General features: G+C 37.4%; 2 protein-coding genes across 2 annotated transcripts; one reads left to right on the top strand and one right to left on the bottom strand.

The window, feature by feature from the left end:
- Positions 1–9,843: 9,843 nt before the first annotated feature.
- On the top strand, positions 9,844–10,797 carry LOC117972872 (olfactory receptor 10G4-like). Its single transcript, XM_034923260.1, has one exon. It carries the CDS (start codon positions 9,844–9,846, stop codon positions 10,795–10,797), a length of 954 nt encoding a protein of 317 aa, XP_034779151.1.
- A 5,629-nt stretch (positions 10,798–16,426) lies between these two features.
- On the bottom strand, positions 16,427–18,049 carry LOC117406188 (olfactory receptor 1-like). The gene has a single exon (XM_034010102.3). It carries the CDS (start codon positions 17,962–17,964, stop codon positions 16,996–16,998), a length of 969 nt encoding a protein of 322 aa, XP_033865993.3. The 5' UTR covers positions 17,965–18,049; the 3' UTR covers positions 16,427–16,995.
- Positions 18,050–19,655: the final 1,606 nt, after the last annotated feature.

The following is a 19,655-nucleotide window of genomic DNA, read 5'->3' as shown; positions in this document are numbered from 1 at the left end:
CAGCATGAACGCATGACAAATATATGTACTGAACAAATGGACAGAATTGCATCTCCACATTCATATCCCCAGATTCTGATGCTCCAAATGATGTGTGCATATATCTCTAGATATATATTTTAAAATATGCATGTCAGTGACATTCTTCCCCTGCCACAGCTGAATACAAAATGAAAGCACCATGAAAAATAGATCATCAGGTCAAAAATGTAGACAAATGTCTGCATGTGCCCCACTGGTGTTGATGCCCTCACTAACTAGAGAATGTGTAGAGGTTTGTAGCATAACTCATTTTTCTTTCTCAAACTTAACCTTTTGGGTTGCCATATTCCCCCTCTGAAACAACTGTACCAACTGGAAGTTAGTAAATGGAAAACATGCACACCCCTAGTGGTTGTTTTTCAAACCTCCTCACCCTTATTAGATGTGGTTGAAAAAATAAAGTATATTTGTGCTGGAATAGCTTGTAAGCATGGAAAATATTGTTCTTTGCAACATAGAACAATGATTAGGTGCACAGAACATGGGATATTTTAAGGTCCGCCTAATGGGAAAATGAGCGCTGGTGGTCATCATTTTAAAGGCGATTTAATCAGATGGTATTCCACATACTCTGTCTTTATAATCAGCAGACCCTGGCTTTCAAATGACGAATCATTTCCGCCATATTTTTGCTTGCGTGCCTGTGTCGAAGTTAGAATACAGGATTGGACAGAATCTGCATATGCTCATGTGGCAGGGCAGAAGCCCTGCTCTGGTAATTAAATGTATATGTGTAAATATTATATGAAAAAGTGTTTGTTAGATATGGCAGGGCTGGAAGTTAAGATTCCAGCTGTGGTTGTTTTGAGTGTGTTTGTGGTGGTGGTTGGCAGAGATAGGGTTAATTCCTATCTCTGCCAGATACATGTGAAAATGTGGCCAGGTGTTGATTGAATGATTCTTTGTCAATCAACCCTGGCCACATGGTATATAAGGGAGCTACACAGCTCCATGAGAGGAAAGTGCCTGGGAGAGGGGAGACCACATGGAAGGTCTGGTTGTTGTCTTTTGTTATTTGTTTTCTTAAGACAGTGAAGGCAAATGCCCAGCCTATGGTTTTTGTATTTTGTTTAAGCCTTTTGTTTTGGCCCTTGAGCTGGTTATTTTGTTTCTGTGTATTGTGTTCATGACTTGTTTTGTTTTTTTGTGTGTTTATTAAAAATGCGCAGCAGCACTTAAACTGCAGTTTCACTATCTCCAAGTCTCTGTCTACTCAGCCATCCTGTCACAGCTCAATACATCATAGATTATATATATATATATATATATATATATATATATATATATATATATATGTATCTATATATACAGTGGCTCTCAAAAGTATTCACCCCCCCTGGACTTTTCCACATTTTATTGTGTTACAACATGGAATCAAAATGGATTTAATTAGGAGTTTGTGCCATAATGTCAAAGTGAAAAATAAAATCTACAAATTGTTCTAAATTAATTACAAATATAAAACAGAAACAAATCAGCACCTCCCTCTGGTATATTACACCCATAGTTACTCCTTCACTGAAGTGGTGAGGATTCTTCCATCAGCGCAGGGCGCGCCAGCATGACCGAGACACTGTCAGCCGGCAGTGTCTGTCTTGGGCTGGGTGAACTACTTGGGCATTGAGCCACGCCTGCAAGGGGCACATATGGAGGAGACCGAGAGGGAGGACAGAGGAGGCTGCGGCCAGCAGACCTAGCAACCGTTGGCACAGCACCACCTGCACTGAGTGTCTGAGATGAAAAAGGGACAGACAGGCTTGCAATGCGCTTACCGTGTCGGCCGACAGGGAAGCGAGCATCGAGCGGGAATCCAGCCGGAACCCCAGGAGAACTGTCACTTGCTCCGGTAAGATGCTCCATCACTAGAGCCGTGTGAGACACGGCTTGCTCCCGCGACTGGCCACAGATGAGCCTGTCATCCATGTAATTGAGGACCCTGACCCCCTGCAGCCGCAGGGGTGCCAGAACTGCGTCCATGCACTTGGAGAAAGTCCTGGGAGCAAGAGACAGACCGCATGGCAGAACACAGAACTTGTACACACTGCCCCGAAAAGGTGAAGCGGAAGTACTTTCTGTGGTCAGGACGTGTCGGGACATGGAAGTACGCATCCCGGAGGTCCACGGTCGCAAACCAGTCGCCCGGCCGGTCGGACTGGAGAATGTGATGGGTAGTTAGCATCTTAAACTTCCTCTCGTTCAGGAATATGTTCAGGCCTCTGAGATCCAAAATGGGACGGAGCCAGCCATCCCACTTTGGTACCAAAAAATACCTTGAGTAAAAACCCTCCTGTTGACATGGGGGTTCTACAAGGCAAATTGTGCGCATTGTGTGTAAAGCATCCAATTCATGCGCTAGGGCAGAGGCCTGTGCGGGGTCGGACACCAGAGTGTTCATGAGCCCCTGGAAGGGAGGAGGTCCGGCTCGAAACTGGAGTGAGTAGCCGGAGTGGACGGTTGCAAGCACCCACGCGTCGGTGGTGTATTACCTGCATGCCAGAAGGTGGTGCTGGCTGAACGGGTGCAGGGCCTGAGGCCGGAGCCCGTCAGGGTTGCTGCTGTTGCTGAGCCTGCTAGGCTGTGTTCGGCTGGCGCTGCCTCTGTTAAGGGTGCTGCGCGCCGCTGCCGAGCGTCGGTTGTGGGGGTACTGCCTGCTTGGCCCAGGTGGAGCAGCCACCGGGACAGTGCACACAATGGTCTGTGGTGCAGCAGCTTTGGGTCTCCATTGCTGTTGCCCCTGGTGCTGGGTATGTGTGGGTCGCGGAAGCAGCTCTGTGAGCTGCTTTGATGACTCCCTCGCACGGTGAGACCGCTGCAGCACTCTTCCACGACTGGCCCGAAGGTGTAGCTGGGGGAGATGGGCGCGTTGAGCAGGGACACTTTGTCCGCATCTGGAACTCTGCCCTGGGAGAGCCAAAGCTGGCATTGTGCTACCACAAGGGATCCCAGGTTACATCCGATAGCTTGGCCACTGTGCTGAGCTATGCAGAGCTGCTGGTCATTCACCAGCCTCAACTCATTAATAAAATGAGGAGGCGGCTGGGCAGACAGGTCTGGTTGTTCTTTTCCTACTTAGTAAGCAGACACGTACATTTAAATATCCCCTCCCCTAAATGACTATGAATTTAGGGGAGTAATCTGCATTGCCAATTTTTTTCCCTAAATCAGAACTGCATAGCAACGCATTTCCTGAAAAGTACGGGAAACATGTTGTGAGGAAAACTGTCATGACTTGTGCATGTAAAGGTCACCAATGATTCAGGATAATCTAAACGTTTTGGCAATTTTATATCTCTGAAATAGTCCTGGAATTTGCAGCTAATCGCTTTTGACAAAAATAGTGGTCAAGTCAGCCCTTAAAGTCGCTAGATTTAGCAATAAATTCGCTTTGGCAACATTGCGTGTAATCTGATTGGCTGTAGAGTTAAAAAAAAAATTATAAAATACTTTTCTGTTCTTGTTTTTCTGCCTCCCACTCTGTCACTGCTGACAGGTTATGTGGTAATGTATCAGCAGTTCAGAAAGCCTTCAGAGAATACTGCTTTATTACACAGAAGATCCTTCTACATTCAACATGAAAAAAACCTCATTAGAGGTATATTTTAATTATATTCTTAAAGTAATATTATATAATGTTTATTAATCTTGTCAGTCCTGCTGACTGAATTACTAGAGTTTTTTTTTTCACTGAAACCTTATCACCTTATCCCAAAATGTGAAATGTAGTGTGTACATAATACAAATTAAAGCAAGTGCAATCATAATTGTATTTATATTTGGTGATATTAATTTTTTTTAATATATATATATATATATATATATATATATATATATATATATATATATATATATATATATATATATATATATAATTTTTTTTGGACAAATGTCCATTTAAAGTTTTTTTTTTTTTTTTAAACAAGATTGTAATTAATTTCTTATTACAGTTCAAACACTGTCACATCCATAATGCTGTACTATTAAAATATGAAAAACCTGATATATTAATTCATCTGATGTTGGGGAACAGACTTTTGAGAACATGTAAAGTGACCCAGCAATGCTTGTCCATTTCTGCCACATCCATAATGTGGACAAAAAAATAAAAAATTGAGACTTTAAACCATGGAATTTTAACAGGACACAGTTTAAAAAGCATGTTGTCTAAATAGTCTATAATGTTTCTTTAATTCATTGAAGGAGCCATTGTGTATGGTAACAAAGTTAAATTTTGTATGTAAATGTCACATCCATAACGTTGAAATTGCACATTTCTTCTTTTGTCTTGTTTGTTTCCAGGTTATAAAATAAATATTTTGAGTATAGTAGAAATCTTTTAGCTATTCTTCTGACGTGTGAATGTGTGCGTGTGTGTGAAAAGTATTTTTATTTTATGCTTGCTTGCTTTCTGAAAAAAACACACTTCTCAAATCTGTCGCAGCTTTTAAATACACATTTTGATTGTAGTAGAAGTATTTTAGCTATTTTTTCTAATGTGTTAATGATGGTGTGTGTGCAGAAGTATGTGTGTGCCTTGTTTACTGAAGACACACTTCACTGCAGCTTGTAAGCTGATCTTGGTGTTGAGTTACAGACCCTAGTGAGTGATGACGTAATCATTTTATTTACAAAGCCTCTGGCTACAGCAGGTGACTGTGTATGTACATGAGCTAGCAGAACTGTGTCTTAGCTTGGCATGCCTTTTTACACAAGATGGTAAAATATAATATTGTGTATAGCATTTTACCAGTTTGTGCCCTTTCATTTGATGTAAGACACTTGCATGTCACCCCTACAGTTATGGAGTTATGGAGCACAAATCTGAAAACAGGCAGACCTTAAAGAGTTAAATTGGTAAATTATTATCAATCTGAAAATGAAATCTACTTCATCTGAATTGGATTTAAGATGTTAAACCACTGCATACTCTTTGTCATATGTTGTAATTACTGATTTATACTGTACTGGTAATGAAATTCAGCATGAATTCATGCACATGTTGGGATAGGGTGAAAGGAGAAAGTGAATAAAGTATAAAAGAAAGCAATACTAAAAGAAGAAACAGATATTAAGCTTCTATTTAGTATTAATGAGTTGTATTTAATGGTAGAAAAGCATGTATTGCTGAAATGTCAAGAAAGGGATGGTACTGTATACTTAGTGTTCTGTCTTTCCGGTTTATTCTGAATTTTACTGAAAAATTACAGGATTTATTTTTTTAACTTGATGTCGTTTTTTACTGATTTATACCCGATTTTTGTTTTTTATTCAATATCACCCCAGTACCATTTTCTAGGAAATACACAATCATTTGATTAAAATGCTGTTTTATTTTTACTCTGACATTGTAATAAGCAGCCCTACACTGTATCCTAGGATACAGCATAAGTTTAGATGTCAGAGGATCAAATAAAATCAAAAAGTTCAACTGTGGTTCTGTGTCACTTCACAAACACACTATCACCTGATTATGTTGGCCAATCAAAGTCTGATTATTGTGGCAATTGCTGGGCTACTAGCTTGATCAAAAACTAAATTGAAATACTTACACGAAAATGTAATATTTATAGTGGATGAGGAATGGGGAGAAAACGTAAATCAGTTTATGAATATTCAAAAGAAAACAAATGTTTCAAAGTATACAAAAAGCAAAAATAGCAGAAGTGGATCCGATGCATAGTGCTGCAAATATTGCTGCATTGAGGTACATGTTGGCGCTGACAATAAAAGAACATACTGAAAAATAAGAGACACATTAAACTAAAACAAGAAAGTGAACTGAGAGACAAGCAATCCATATATGCGGCTTTTACACACGCTTTAATAAAAAGAGAGCGCAGAATGACTGTGTTAATGAGTTTGTCAGAGCGCTGTGCTTTGCTGGACAGCCACTGTTTACTGCAGAGGTATGTATCGGTGACTTCGTGTGACAGTACTGTCTGTCCATCAGCTAAAACACTGCCTAACACCGACAATCTTGATCATAAATATTTGACAGAAAATGGTGATGCTTTGATAAACTTACATGGAACGCATTGATGGAAATGACCAGTGTGATTTTTGACGTGTCTTCCAAGACTTGCACCACCCAGTTCTGTCAATTTTATTTTATTTTTATGATTTAATAGTGAATAAACCTGGCTTGTTTTGTACTGATGTCATGTTCATATCTTCTGTAGATACTGTTTCTGTCAGCACAGCGATTGCCCAAACGTTCACAAAGTACCAGTTAATGTGGGAAAATGTGGCTTCGACTTGCACAGATTGTGCTTTATCAGACATGCCAGGGACATTAAACCTAATGAGAAACCAGAACTGCTACACATCATATTCCACATGTAAAGTGTGGATACTGAGATCCCCCCCGATTTTTACTGATGTTTGAATTAAAAACTATTTTCCCCCGATTTTATTCCTATTTTGAAAAATAAAGTTAAAAAAAAGAAGGATGCTTTGGTTATTCAAGACAGATTATATTGAAACATTATAATTTAAATTACTAGCTTTGTAAAATAAAGAAGCATTCAGATGGTAAATGTGATAAGCTGAACACTTAATAAAATATAACAAATACAAAAGTGAGAGAATGGAAATGATAGCACAATTAGAGCTAGGAATAACATAAATATCTTTGGAAGGTATATACAGTCTTCACACACTTCTGAGACATGCATCTCCACTGACAATGCCTCAGCGGCATTGGGAGAGCAGGTGTGCACTGTAGAGGTTGTAATTACTAAGTGAAGCTTTTTAGACACAAAACAAGTCCATCTTTGCAGTGCAAGGGGAACGAATTATTATTGCATCTTTAGTGTCTGATTTGTTGTGGGGTTAAACAAGGCTCAAATGATGTACCTCTGTAAACTACTCTAGTGGAGATACCAGTGTAAATACATTTAAATAAACACATTTATATATAAATCAATGAATAAGTGTCTTTCACGTGCAAATAGCAAAATTGCTGTCTGAATGCGAAGTACCTCGGACTGAAACATTATTCTTGAAAACTCCCATCTCTCCATCTGGTCTTGGAAGCTAGTGGCTGTGTCACCAAATGACAGATGTGTAAGCCAGCTCCACCTCCCTCTACTGTTTAAAGCACTCATAATGATATTGAAATGAATCTCAGGAACTACAATACACATGGTTCAAAGGTCACAGGAGGGTATGTTTGAAAACATTGAAACGTGAAACAGTCACAGTTAAACTGTGTTAAATTAAACAGACTTTAAGAAAAAGAGGCCCTAAATAAGCGAGGAGTTTAGCGTTGTAAATAATGCCTGTTGTCAGTGCTTGTGCCATTCCCTCTAATTAAAGACCCTGTTCAGAAAGCTTTAACTAACACTATTTAAGGAGCAAGTACAAATGTCATGTCATAGATTTTATACATGTCTTACTTTTTTCATTTCATTCTATATTCACTTTTATAAGCTCAATTGAACAAATAAAATAATAATTAAAACATTTACATTTCTGTAGTTATTTGCTGTTATATTACAATCTATAAAATTGACTTATGCTTCACAGCAATCATTTCCTAATAAAAAAAAAATCTCAAAAGGATGGCTGTATCACATCAAACATTGCGATACGTTGTTTATGCAAGGCTGAAGTAAAATATGCTGGTGGTGTCACGGCAAAGTTCACCCTCCCTTTAGTCCTAAACGAGTCACGTGACGATTTTGTTTCGCAATTCAAAGTGAACAGAATAAAAAATATATATATCTGTGTTTTTGTTATTGGCATTTAATCATAATGTGGGTACTTTTCTTGCTTTTGTTCTTTACCATCTCCGGATACTTTACATTACATTGATCTGCATGCGATTAAATACATAACCTTTACAGTGAAAAAAATAAAACATAAAATATGGTTAATTACTGTGGTGGGGTGTGGGGACTGTATAAACAAGACACACAACAGTCCAGGACTTTCTGTGCAACTCAAAGCTTTATCGGTGTATTTTGTGCACATATTTACATTAAAGTGATTTACATTGGTGACATGGGAGTGGTGCATACAGGCATTCACAATGACTGCCCCACAGTCCGCCTTCTGATTCCCTCTTGCCTGATAGTAAAAGGCTCCCCAGCCTTTCCACCGCAGGTTCAAGAGCTAAGACTGTTGTGACCCGATATCTTCCAACGAACAGCCAGGAGACAGCAGGCTCGTCTGGAGCCCACCACGGCCAACTTTTATGGAGGGCCTGCACTCCGTGTGAGGTGCTACACCAGCTGGAAACATCCGGCTTGAAACTCCTTCCAGACAAGTGCCGCTTCATGGAACGGGAGGTCACCTTCCTGGGACACAGAGTAGGTGTACTGAGCCAGAGAAGGTCAGCGCTGTCTGGGACTGACCTGTCCCAGCAGATCAATGTCAGCTACGAGGGTTCCTGGGCCTTTCCTCCTATTACCGCCTCTCTGCTGCCCACTTCGCCACCATCTCGGCCACCTTCCACCAGTTCCTGTGGAAGGAGGAGCCGTTTAACTGGACTGAGGCTTGTCAAAATGCTTTTGACAGCCTGCGAGAAGTGCTAACCCAGACGCCTATGCTGCTGCCCCCTGATCCAGCTCGTCAATTCCTGCTTGACACTGAGGCCAGCAACGAGGAGACTGGAGGAGCCCTGTCGCTGCAGTGGCCAGACGGAGAGTGGGTAGGTGTTTACTTCAGCCAGTCCCTGACCAAAGCGGAACGCCAGAATTGTGTGACGCGACAAGAACTGCTCGCCACTACCTCTGTGGGCTGCCCTTCATCGTCCGGACCAACCACTCCACACTCCAGTGGTTGCTGACTTTCCAGGAACCAGAGGGGCAGGTGGCGTACTGGATCATGCAACTGTAGCCATTCAATTATCAGATCCAACACCGGACCAACCCACTGTCCTAAAGTTGCAGCTGAAGATTCCATATCAGTATATTCTGACGAAACCTACTCAGTATAAAATCAGTATCCTGCAATAACAATGTCAACAAGCTTCCAGGGGAATTGTGGGCTTTGAATTCAGTAAAAAGAACACACTCACATTAATGCCTTTTACATTTTATTTCATATTCAGGATACTCAAGTACTACAGCTGCTGTAATGCAAATCAGCAAAAGTGTTAACTATGTTTCCAGGGGGAACATAGCCAGTGTACTAGAAATAGTGCTGAATTAGCTTGAAGCCCCACACGTACTGTGTATGACCCATGGGTGTGCTCGTCCACAATAAATACAACCCTCTGACAATTATTTTCTTTGGGTTCCAAATTCTGGTTCAGTTCAGGTCTCCGGCAGAGTGTTTTCTTGGATTTCAACAAACATGTAGGCTTTTTTTTAAATAGACAAATAGAGACATTTTCCAGTGTTTATGAACAGTAACAAGAACAATACATATGCTGATATAAATTGAAATTACTTCACATAGTATTTTACAATTGCATTGTGTTCTGAATACTGCGTGCTAAATAAGTAATACATTTTTTCTGTTATTTTTTTTATAGCATTACAGCACCGTATTTTGTTGTTTTCTTTCTATTGTGCATTGTCCAACTTTTTTAATGCAGTCATAATATTATTCTAATGTGACCTTAGCATGTGCATTCTGATTCTGTGTAGTTATGCCTGTAACATAGTGCACATTGTGCTTATAGAATGGAACACAGAGTCCTATACTCTTAAGTGGTGCATGTAAAGGCAGTAAGATACTATGCAGAGTAGTTATTATGCAGTTACTCTGTTGATAATGTAAGTTAAAATAAAACACTATCATCCATTGTAACTTGTATCCTTTTTCTTTCAGATACCCTGGATTACATTCTGGAAGATGGCACTTCAAAATGAAACAGCAGATAGAATGACAGAATTCATCATAACAGGATTAGATGACATTGAACACCCCAAAGCTGTTGGGACGGTCATTTTGGTAGTTTACTCTCTCATTTTATTAGGTAGCTTGACCAATATTTGTTTTATTGCTCTAGACCAACGTCTCCACACACCAATGTACTTTTTCATTTGCACTCTGGCAGCTGTGGACATTTTGTACACCAGCAGTGTCAGTATAGTTTTGTTGAATATCCTTCTAGGTGAAATAAAAAGAGTACCATATGGACCCTGTGTCGCCCAGTTGCTTGTATTTCATTTAGGGAGCACTATGGAACCCTTTGCCATTGCATTGATGGCTTATGATCGCTTAGTTGCAATTTCTAATCCGTTGAGATATCACAGCATCCTTACAAAGACTCGTATATTAGTTTTGACAATAATTGCATGGATGTTAGGTTTTACTTGCTCAGGCTTGGTGGCAGGTATTGTTAATAGACTTCCTTACTGTCACTCAAATACCCTTAAATACAGTTTTTGTGAATATGCTGCTTTGGTAAGAGTTGCATGTGTCAATCCTGATGATTACTTCCTTTTAGCTTCCATTATTTCCTCGTTTGTATTATTTGGAAACTTTGTCCTTATTGCATTCTCCTACTTGAAAATAATTTTAGCAGTGCTAAAAAGCTCCTCTACAGCAGACAGAAAAAAAATGTTCAGCACTTGCTCCAGTCACTTGATTGTGGTTGCTTGCTTTTTTATTCCTAAATTTGTGCTTATAATTATCACACGAATTGGCTTGGTGTTAACACTCTCCTCTCGCAATGGTTTAATCATTGGCTCCACACTGGGTCCCTCACTTGTGAATCCTTTTGTATATTGCCTTAGAACAAAGGAACTAAGAAGCCGACTCCTAAAAATATTTAGTAAACAGTCTGTTATACCCAGTGAGTAAAACTACATTTCCAAAAAGAGTTTGCTGTAGCACACTGTATATCTGTTGGATTAGAATGTGTTTTCACTTCCCAAAACTAACATGGGCAGCATTTTTTTCCCCAAAACATGCTTTTGATATACTATATAAATCCAATACAGCTAATAATGTCAACTCAGGCCTACACCCTTCTTAAATGTTTTAATTTTCTAACAATTTTTTAAAATCATATTTGCACTACACCACTAGCTTCCTGTGTTGTTTTACATTGATTATTAAGTGTAACTATTACAATATTGATGTCTAATAATACAATAATGTAATATATGTGTGTATTGTTTGCCCTGAAACCTAAACCTAACACCTATTTTGTTTACAGAATATAATTTTTTTAACTATCATCCCATTTCAGCAAATAGCCCCAAAGTGGAGGAGGTTCATTATCACATTTGAATCCCTCACAGGAATATCAATGCATTTTTCTAAGGGTGATATTTAACTTCTGGTATGAATTTTTTCTTATTATACAATGAATACATGATTTTTTGATTTTTTGGTATCTTAATGATATTATGATGTTATTGTGTTACCTCTGATTACTCTTCAGTGAGTTGTTTCCTTGTATATTGGGAGGCTGTGTGGTCCAGTGGTTAAAGAAAAGGGCTTGTAACCAAGAGGTCCCTGGTTCAAATCCCACCTCAGCCACTGACTCATTGTGTGACCCTGAGCAAGTCACTTAACCTCCTTGTGCTCTGTCTTTCGGGTGAGATGTAATTGTAAGTGACTCTGCAGCTGATGCATAGTTCACACACCCTAGTCTCTGTAAGTCGCCTTGGATAAAGGCGTCTGCTAAATAAATTATAATAATATATAATGTGTGTATTTGCAATTTAAACCACTAACGACCTAGCTTTTGTAGACATTTCAACAAAATGGTATTATTGCAACAGTGTACGGTATTTATTTGTAATTATTATTGTTTGTAATCAGCTGTTTTCGAAAGGTGAATAAATATATTTTTTTCTCTCTGGAACTTGGAAGACTTTATTTATTTATTGTATTTATATAGCGCTTTTTACACAAAAGTATCGCAAAGCACTGTACAGTATATAGCAGAAAAAAGAACAAACCACAATACATTTGTGTAGCATGTCACACATACAACTGCCACAGTCAGACCATTTAAATAACAGTATACACATAATACAAAAGCAGCAATTTTAAAGTTACATTGATGAAGTGAATCAGATTATTTAATTTTATAAGCAAGTGATATACAAATATGTTTTCACGCTTAACTTTGTTTTGATAAAAAGTCACAAATAATGCCTCAGGGACAATGTAATCACCTTCCAGACTTCTTTGCAGTTTTCATTTACAGGAAAATAATACCTTCAAACTGCATGTAGCAGGGCGGCAGTAAGCCGTGCTGCTTTAAATGTATTTGTTTATTTTTAGAACGGGGTTTCCTATGCAGATTATTGTTTTGTATTTGTTTTGTTTTATGGTTTATTATTGAATTTATTGACACCGTAGCCGTGTGTTTTATTTTATTTAGTAGCGTGGATGGGAAGCCCCATCCACAGCAGTTGAGTTAATAAATTCGTGCAGATTGTGGCTGAGGGGTAATAGAATAATTACTAAACATTTAAACCCCTCGGCCACGATATAAAAGCCTGCAGCTCGCTGCACTCGGGGTGGGAGTTAGAGAGGAGCGGAGAGAGCGAGGAGAGAGAAAGCGAAACTAATATACAGGAACAGTGACTAGCCAGCCTGACATGTATAGTTTATTTATTACTTTGTGTTCGTGATTATTTTTGTTTACTGTTTTATTTTTGCTCTGTGAGCACAGTGTTTTTGTTTGACTATTTTATTTATTTTTGTTAATAAAAACGGCGCACCGCGTCTTTATTATTTGGAAACTGCAGTTTGGTGTCAGTATTTTTAAGTTCCTGCTTCTGTCGTGACGTCACCACCCAGCCAGCCTGCCACACTGCAGTATAAAAATAAATAAGTAGATAACTACAATAAATAAATGAAAAATTCCTCAACAGTAAAAAACAATTCCAGACAATTTGCAGCTTCTAAAGACAAAGTACACTGAATCAAACTTAATATAAATGTTGTTTTCTTTTGATAAAATAAACCTAAGGTAAGTAATAAAGTACTGTTACCCACTTCATGGTGTGCTGCAAAACCATTTGCATTGTGTCTTCCAACACACATGGGCATGCAGTAAGAAAGACCATACCACACACCCTGTTATAAGGTAGTGTTTACTTGATCTGTTGCTGGCATTAATATAATGTAACATTAATATAATTTACCTGAAAGTAAATATGCTGACTCCTGTAGTTAGAAATGTTTTTTTGAACAGCCAGCAGTGTGGAGTAGTGGTTAGGGCTCTGGACTCTTGACTCTTGACCAGAGTCCCAGTTGGGGACATTGCTGTTGTACCCTTGAGCAAGGTACTTTACCTAGATTGCTCCAGTAAAAACCCAACTGTATAAATGGGTAATTGTATGTAAAAATAATGTGATATCTTGTAACAATTGTAAGTCGCCCTGGATAAGGGCGTCTGCTAAGAAATAAATAATAATAATGTATGTATTGCATCAAAACAGAATTTAAAGTTTTTAAATAATTCATGAATAGGGCTCAGAAATACACAATGGGAACAGGAATACAGTTATAATAAAGTAACATACTACAAAAAAGCTGTCTCCTCATATCTTACATATTCCTGAGATTTGCAGTAAAGAGAGGGCAGATCTGAGGAAACAACAAGGTATTTGTTTATAGGCCCAGCAATCCCCCCAAGGCCCGCCTCCCAGCCACTCAGAGAGAGGGAACGCCCACACACCCTCTTCCCCACTTCTCTGTGTCACTGCCATGACTGGCAGGCGGATCCCACGGGGCTGCCGCCCTCTTCCTGCAGCATCATGCATACGTCAGACAGCCAGTCCAGGTCTCTCCTGTTACACACAGGCATATTTTCTAGGGTTTTTGTGGGTCTAGGCATTTTTTAAAATTTGTCCACAATTTGAAATTCTGTTTTAAATCCCGCGAGCAAGAACAATCCTGCGTATTGAACTGTAATCTTGTTTAGAATCTGTGGACTCGTGGAGTCTCCAATAGAAATGTAAGAATTTGTTACCACTCAGTAGTTGGGGTGGGTTTAAAGTATTCAGAACACCCAATTGAACCCAATAATTAATTGTTTGTAGAGTTAGTAAACATGTGCTAGTAAATATAGTATGTGTATTTTGACTCAGTTGGTATTTAATTTATTTAACCATAAAATGTAGTAGTAAGTTAACTGATTACAATGTCCCATTATTCATTTTAGGACAGCTTCTATACTTTTTTTGCCACTATACCCCTGCAGTTTTTTTTTTCAATCAGGTATTTCCACTTCTTTAAAATAGCAATTAAACCAGTTAGCTTCTGAACCATTACAGTATGACTAGAGAATGTAACTTTTATAATATTTTCATATTATTAAGAATTATAAACCAACTCAGATATATGTCTGTGCTGGGAAAACACCCAGTTTATTTATATAATGCATGCATAAGACAATATAATGAAAATGCAGAAATCAAGACTAAACCAAAACTAGAACTCATTGATGTGTCATTACAGGACAGTGTCCATGGCCACAAAATAAACAGTCAATCACTGTAGATTTACAGAAGGACAACCATGCAACTACAAGGACCATGGGAAGAAACCTAACTATGAAAAACTACAACTCTAATTATAATCATTCGAATATTAGTATTAAATATGTGATACCGTAATGAGAAACATATGGCAATTCATCTGTCATATGCCAACAGCACTAAAGAAAATTGAACACTATAGCTGAAAAGTTGGAGCAGTTTGTATTGTTTGAAATGTTTCTTCTCTTTTAATTAAGTTTGTCTTATGGCAGTGGGGTGTTGGTACAAGAGCATGTTAGTAGTGTAGAATTTTACTGGATGTTCATAACGGTAACGCAGAGGCTGTTGGGTTCTTAAAACTCTTTATTGAATAATTCAATACACCCCTAGCGCTCTCTCTAAACTAATCAATCCCCAAGTCCCTCAGGCATAGCCAGTCAAATACTACTGAATTAACACTAGGAGTATATTAATTACCATACTAAACATTTCCAGTAATAATTCTTACAGTAGTTACAGCATCCTCAAGAGTGATGATTGTTTAATTAACTGGTATCTTATAATTTGCACTATAGATAAAGTCTCGGTGGATATATTACAACAATAACTGCAAAATAGAAACATGATATTACAGAAACACTCCCATTTCACTGAACTAATTGTCGCCATGTCGCAAAGGAAAGGCTATCTCTTCCACTGTATGTTCTAAATATTTTCCAACACAGCATTCTATGCAATGGGCTTAGAAAGCACAAGGAAAGGCTTTATTGATTGAACTATGTGGAGAGTTCAGCCTTGCTAATTACATTGTAATTTTTTTTTTTTTTGTTATTGGCAACAGTTTGTAGAGCAGTTTCAGGGAAGAATTGGGGGGGGAAATATTTCTTGCAACTGGCCTTGCAAATCTGTTTTGAATAGCTGCCCCAATGTTTTAGTCTGCCTGAAAAATACTGCTACCTTTGTAAGGCCTTATAAACGATTACATTTTTTCTTCAGTTTTTAGAGAATACATAATTAGGTTTAGGAGAGTTGAAATGTTAGCTGACAATGAATTATTTAAAATTCTAGTATTTGAATGAATACTAGATGCATTATACTTCAATGATATCGGCAGATAATGTATTGTTACCTAGATTAATTACTAGCCCAGCTATACCTATTGCAATGTTTTGTGGTTATGGTGTCATGGTCAATGCTCAATACATTTGGCATCACTGGCAGCAATAAAGGCACTTACTGGTGATTAACCAATGGTAAAACATATTGGAGGGAGGTGATTTGCACGGTCGTGTGGTCGAGACTGTTTGATTTAATGTTTTTCATTTCCTCTGTCAATCTACATGTATTTACATCAGACAACATTTTCTAAAAACTATTTACACCAGTTGAGATGTGAATTGTTGGTCTGTTGGTAAAAAGCAGCAGGTACAGGTTCCAGGCCCAGCAGCTGTGAAGCAGTGCAGTCAGCACATGGGAGGGGCACACATGCATGACATGCTTGTAGAGCTCTACAGGATTAACTTCAGGTCAAAGAGGTACGACCTGTATATCTTATTTCATATTGTTAACAGGTATGTAGTCAGTGCACAGCTCAGAATAAATCACATGCCCCAACTTGCAGTGTTTGTGTTATTGTGTAATTTTATGAATTGCTTAATATTCTGAGCCTTAGAAGTAAATGTGGGCTGGAAAGGGTTACATATGAGGTGCATGTTTTAAATGTTGATGCAGTTTTTAACAATGCAAATATTACAAAAAGGTGATGTGTTAATGGTATTGTTTTCCATAGCAGTGTCAAAAATAAACTGCTGCCTCAAGAAACTGGTACAATAAAAATGAGTTCAATTCATCAAATATTCACACAATTGTATTTTTAATATTACACATATACAGGTCTACCAAGTTTCATAAATTGCATTATTAAATCAATTGTTAAAATAAGAAGTTTTATAGCTCAAGTAATTCAAGCAATTGGAAGTAACCGGATATTCACACAAGTTTAATATAATATTATTGTCAGATGGTTACAGTTTTGGTGAAAGGAACAATGATTAAACTGAATACAATTAAGTCAGTCACCGTTAAATAAAAACATTGCAGTTTGATACAAGAACTGTTACACTGACAAATCATCCCAGTATTACAGCCAATTCAAGACACAAACAGATTTCTACAATATGTTATACTTTAAAGAATTGAACTTCTAATATTTACTTTCTGTAAGTATTTCACAGTTTCAACTTGCTTCACACATGGAGTAAAATGCAATCAAAATAGAAGTGTCTGTTAAAATATATTGTAAAATATAGGAGCTTCAGCCAACATGACTAAGTCCCAAGGCAATAAAAACTAACACAACAGGTTATCATCTCACAAATCATCACTCATTCCAGTTACTGGATGTGAAGAACAAGTAAAGAAAAGGGTAGAATTACACAAGAACATCTGCAGTAGGGTCATTTTATCCATGAACTTTTTACAGTATTTTTACTGTATATTGTAATATACAGTAATATTTCACACTCATTAGGTGTAAAGTTATGCCCTATTAATATCAACTTTTTACCTGGAAAATCTTGTTTCTTTTAAACAACTTTTTAATCGATTCCATTATTTCTTCAGTTTTCAGAGTGTAAATAATGGGGTTCAAGAGGGGTGGGATGGTAGCAGACAATGAATTATTTAAGATTCTAACATTGGGATGAATAGCAGAGACCATTGTTGCTGTATACGTCACTAATATTGGTAAAAAAAATATTATTACCAAAATTAAATGGGAGGTACATGTTTTAAGAGCTTTTCTTTTGCCCTCTCTAGATGCAATTTTAAAAAGTTGAAATACAATGCATGCGTACGATAATATAATGAGGACCATTGGTAAAATTAAAAATAATGCAATCAAGAGTTTAGCAAAAATAGAATTGGCTGATGTGTCATTACAAGCCAGTATGAAAACAGGTCTATGGTCACAAAAATAACTGTCAATCACTGTAGATTTACAGAAGGACAGCCGTGAAACTAAAAGGACCATGACAAGCAACATAACTGAGAAAAATACCCAAATTACAACTATAATTATAATCATTCTAGTATTAGTATTAATTGTGTGATAATGCAATGGGAAACATATTGCAATGAATCTGTCATATGCCAACAGCACAAGAGAAAGTGACTGCAATCCATTAAAAAAATGCTCAAAAAACATATTAGCAAGGCAGGCCTCGAACACAATAAACTGGGAGTTGAAAATGAATGTTTTAATTAGATTTGGGATTACCACAGTACTACAACAGGTATCAACTACAGCTAAATGAAAAACAGCAACATATTTGGGGTTATGTAAACTTTGTTCTACACATATTATTAGCATTAGAAATGCATTGGCTAATATTGTTAAAACATAAACAACAGACAAGAAAATAAAATAATAGTTTGCATACAACATATTAGAAAACCCATTAATATAAAACAGTGGTCTACCAGAGGTAACATTCACAGACATTGTTGTTGAATTGGGAGACATTGCAGAGAGTCAAAGATTCTTGAGTACCAGTATCTTCTCTTGGTCACCTAAAAATAAGAAAATGATTAGGAAGAAGCTGTTTCATTTCCAGACTATTAACAATACACTAATGAAGTGATGAACAAATAGAAGCCCACATGTATGACTACTTAAATATGTATATTTTACAAGATTTATTGTAATGGTATCGACTGCATTTCAAGGAAAAGTATCAGAACTTTTAAAGGAACAATAGAAAATGGATCAGAGATTTCCTTTAACCTGATTGGTCAATACAAGGGCCTTAGTCTCTGGTAAAACGACCTTGAATATTTAATCACTGTTTCAAATAAATCTGCAAGCAAATACTTAAATACAGCATTTGTATATTTTATCTTTTTTCTGCTTGAAGAAAAAAAAAATCTCTTTACACACCGTCTGAATGTTGTCTGTCACTAAGATTGCTTCATCGCTGTCCATTACGTTCAATTTATCTTTTTAAATGTAGTATAGCAAATGAATAAAGTTTAAAAGGCAATTGGGAATTGTGTTTGCTGTTATCAGCATTAACACCCAGACTACTAGATATTTTTCATTACTAAATATAATACTGAAACTTACACACATACACGAACCTGCACTCAAAACCTAATTAAAAAATAAAAATGTCTTTTATTCTTTTACAAACAGTTCACAAACCATGTTTGCTTTTCTGTACAAGGTACCTGAACTGAAGAACAGCTCCACGTAAGTAAAAGATGTTGTTTTAGTATTGAGGTATTATTTAGGCTATTGGAAATATCCACAGCGTGACACAGTCCACCGCTGGGATAATGAAGCCTGAGTGAAGGCTACTGCAGACCACAGCCAGAATTCTGAGCAAACCGCATTACACATGGAATAGCGAGAAAATAGTTTGCATTTATTAGCAACAAAAACTAGTGCTGCATAAAATCACGAAAAAACAAACAAACAGAGAAACTGTAAACGTTAGTTTTGTAATGCATCTATTTTCTAATAGCAATAGAACCCTCAGAAGAGAACTTTACAATCTGGCAAGGCCCTTCCCAGTTATGTTAAATGCCCTTACCTTCAGGACATTAAACCAGACAGTGAAGCCCTCTTCTTCGGGTTCTATTGCTTAACAAAGGTTTTAAAATTGATTCTCTTACCTCTCAGTAGCTTTAATGTATTATCACTGGTCCCCCTTATATTCTGTTAAAGATATTTTGTTCTTTACTGGTAGTTTATACTTGAATGTGTAATATGCAGATATTTCAATGACTACACTATAGTTGAAATGTTGAAGCAGTCTGTATCCTGTAGGTTGTTCCTTCTCTTTTTATTAAGTTTGTCTTGTTTTCCCAAAGGGGTGTGAGTGGGGTGTTTGTAAAGGATCATGTTAGTACTTATCATCCTCAAGAGTGATGACTGGTAAACTTTAATGAACTGGTAGTACAGTATAGAGAGTGAGAGAGAGTCTCTGGATACATTACAACAAAACTTACCTAATTGCGGCCACTTGGGTTTACAACAGATACAGTGGCTCTCAAAAGTATTCACCCCCCTTGGACTTTTCCACATTTTGTTGTGTTACAACATGGAATCAAAATTGATTTAATCTGGAGGTTTTGCCACTGATCAACACAAAAAAGTCCATAATGTCAAAGTGAAAAATAAAATCTACAAATTGTTCTAAATTAATTACAAAT

This window comes from Acipenser ruthenus, chromosome 8, assembly GCF_902713425.1.
Source record: "Acipenser ruthenus chromosome 8, fAciRut3.2 maternal haplotype, whole genome shotgun sequence".
NCBI lineage: Eukaryota > Metazoa > Chordata > Actinopteri > Acipenseriformes > Acipenseridae > Acipenser > Acipenser ruthenus.
The sequence above is the reverse complement of the archived record's forward strand: the minus strand, read 5'-3'. Positions and strand labels throughout refer to the sequence as shown.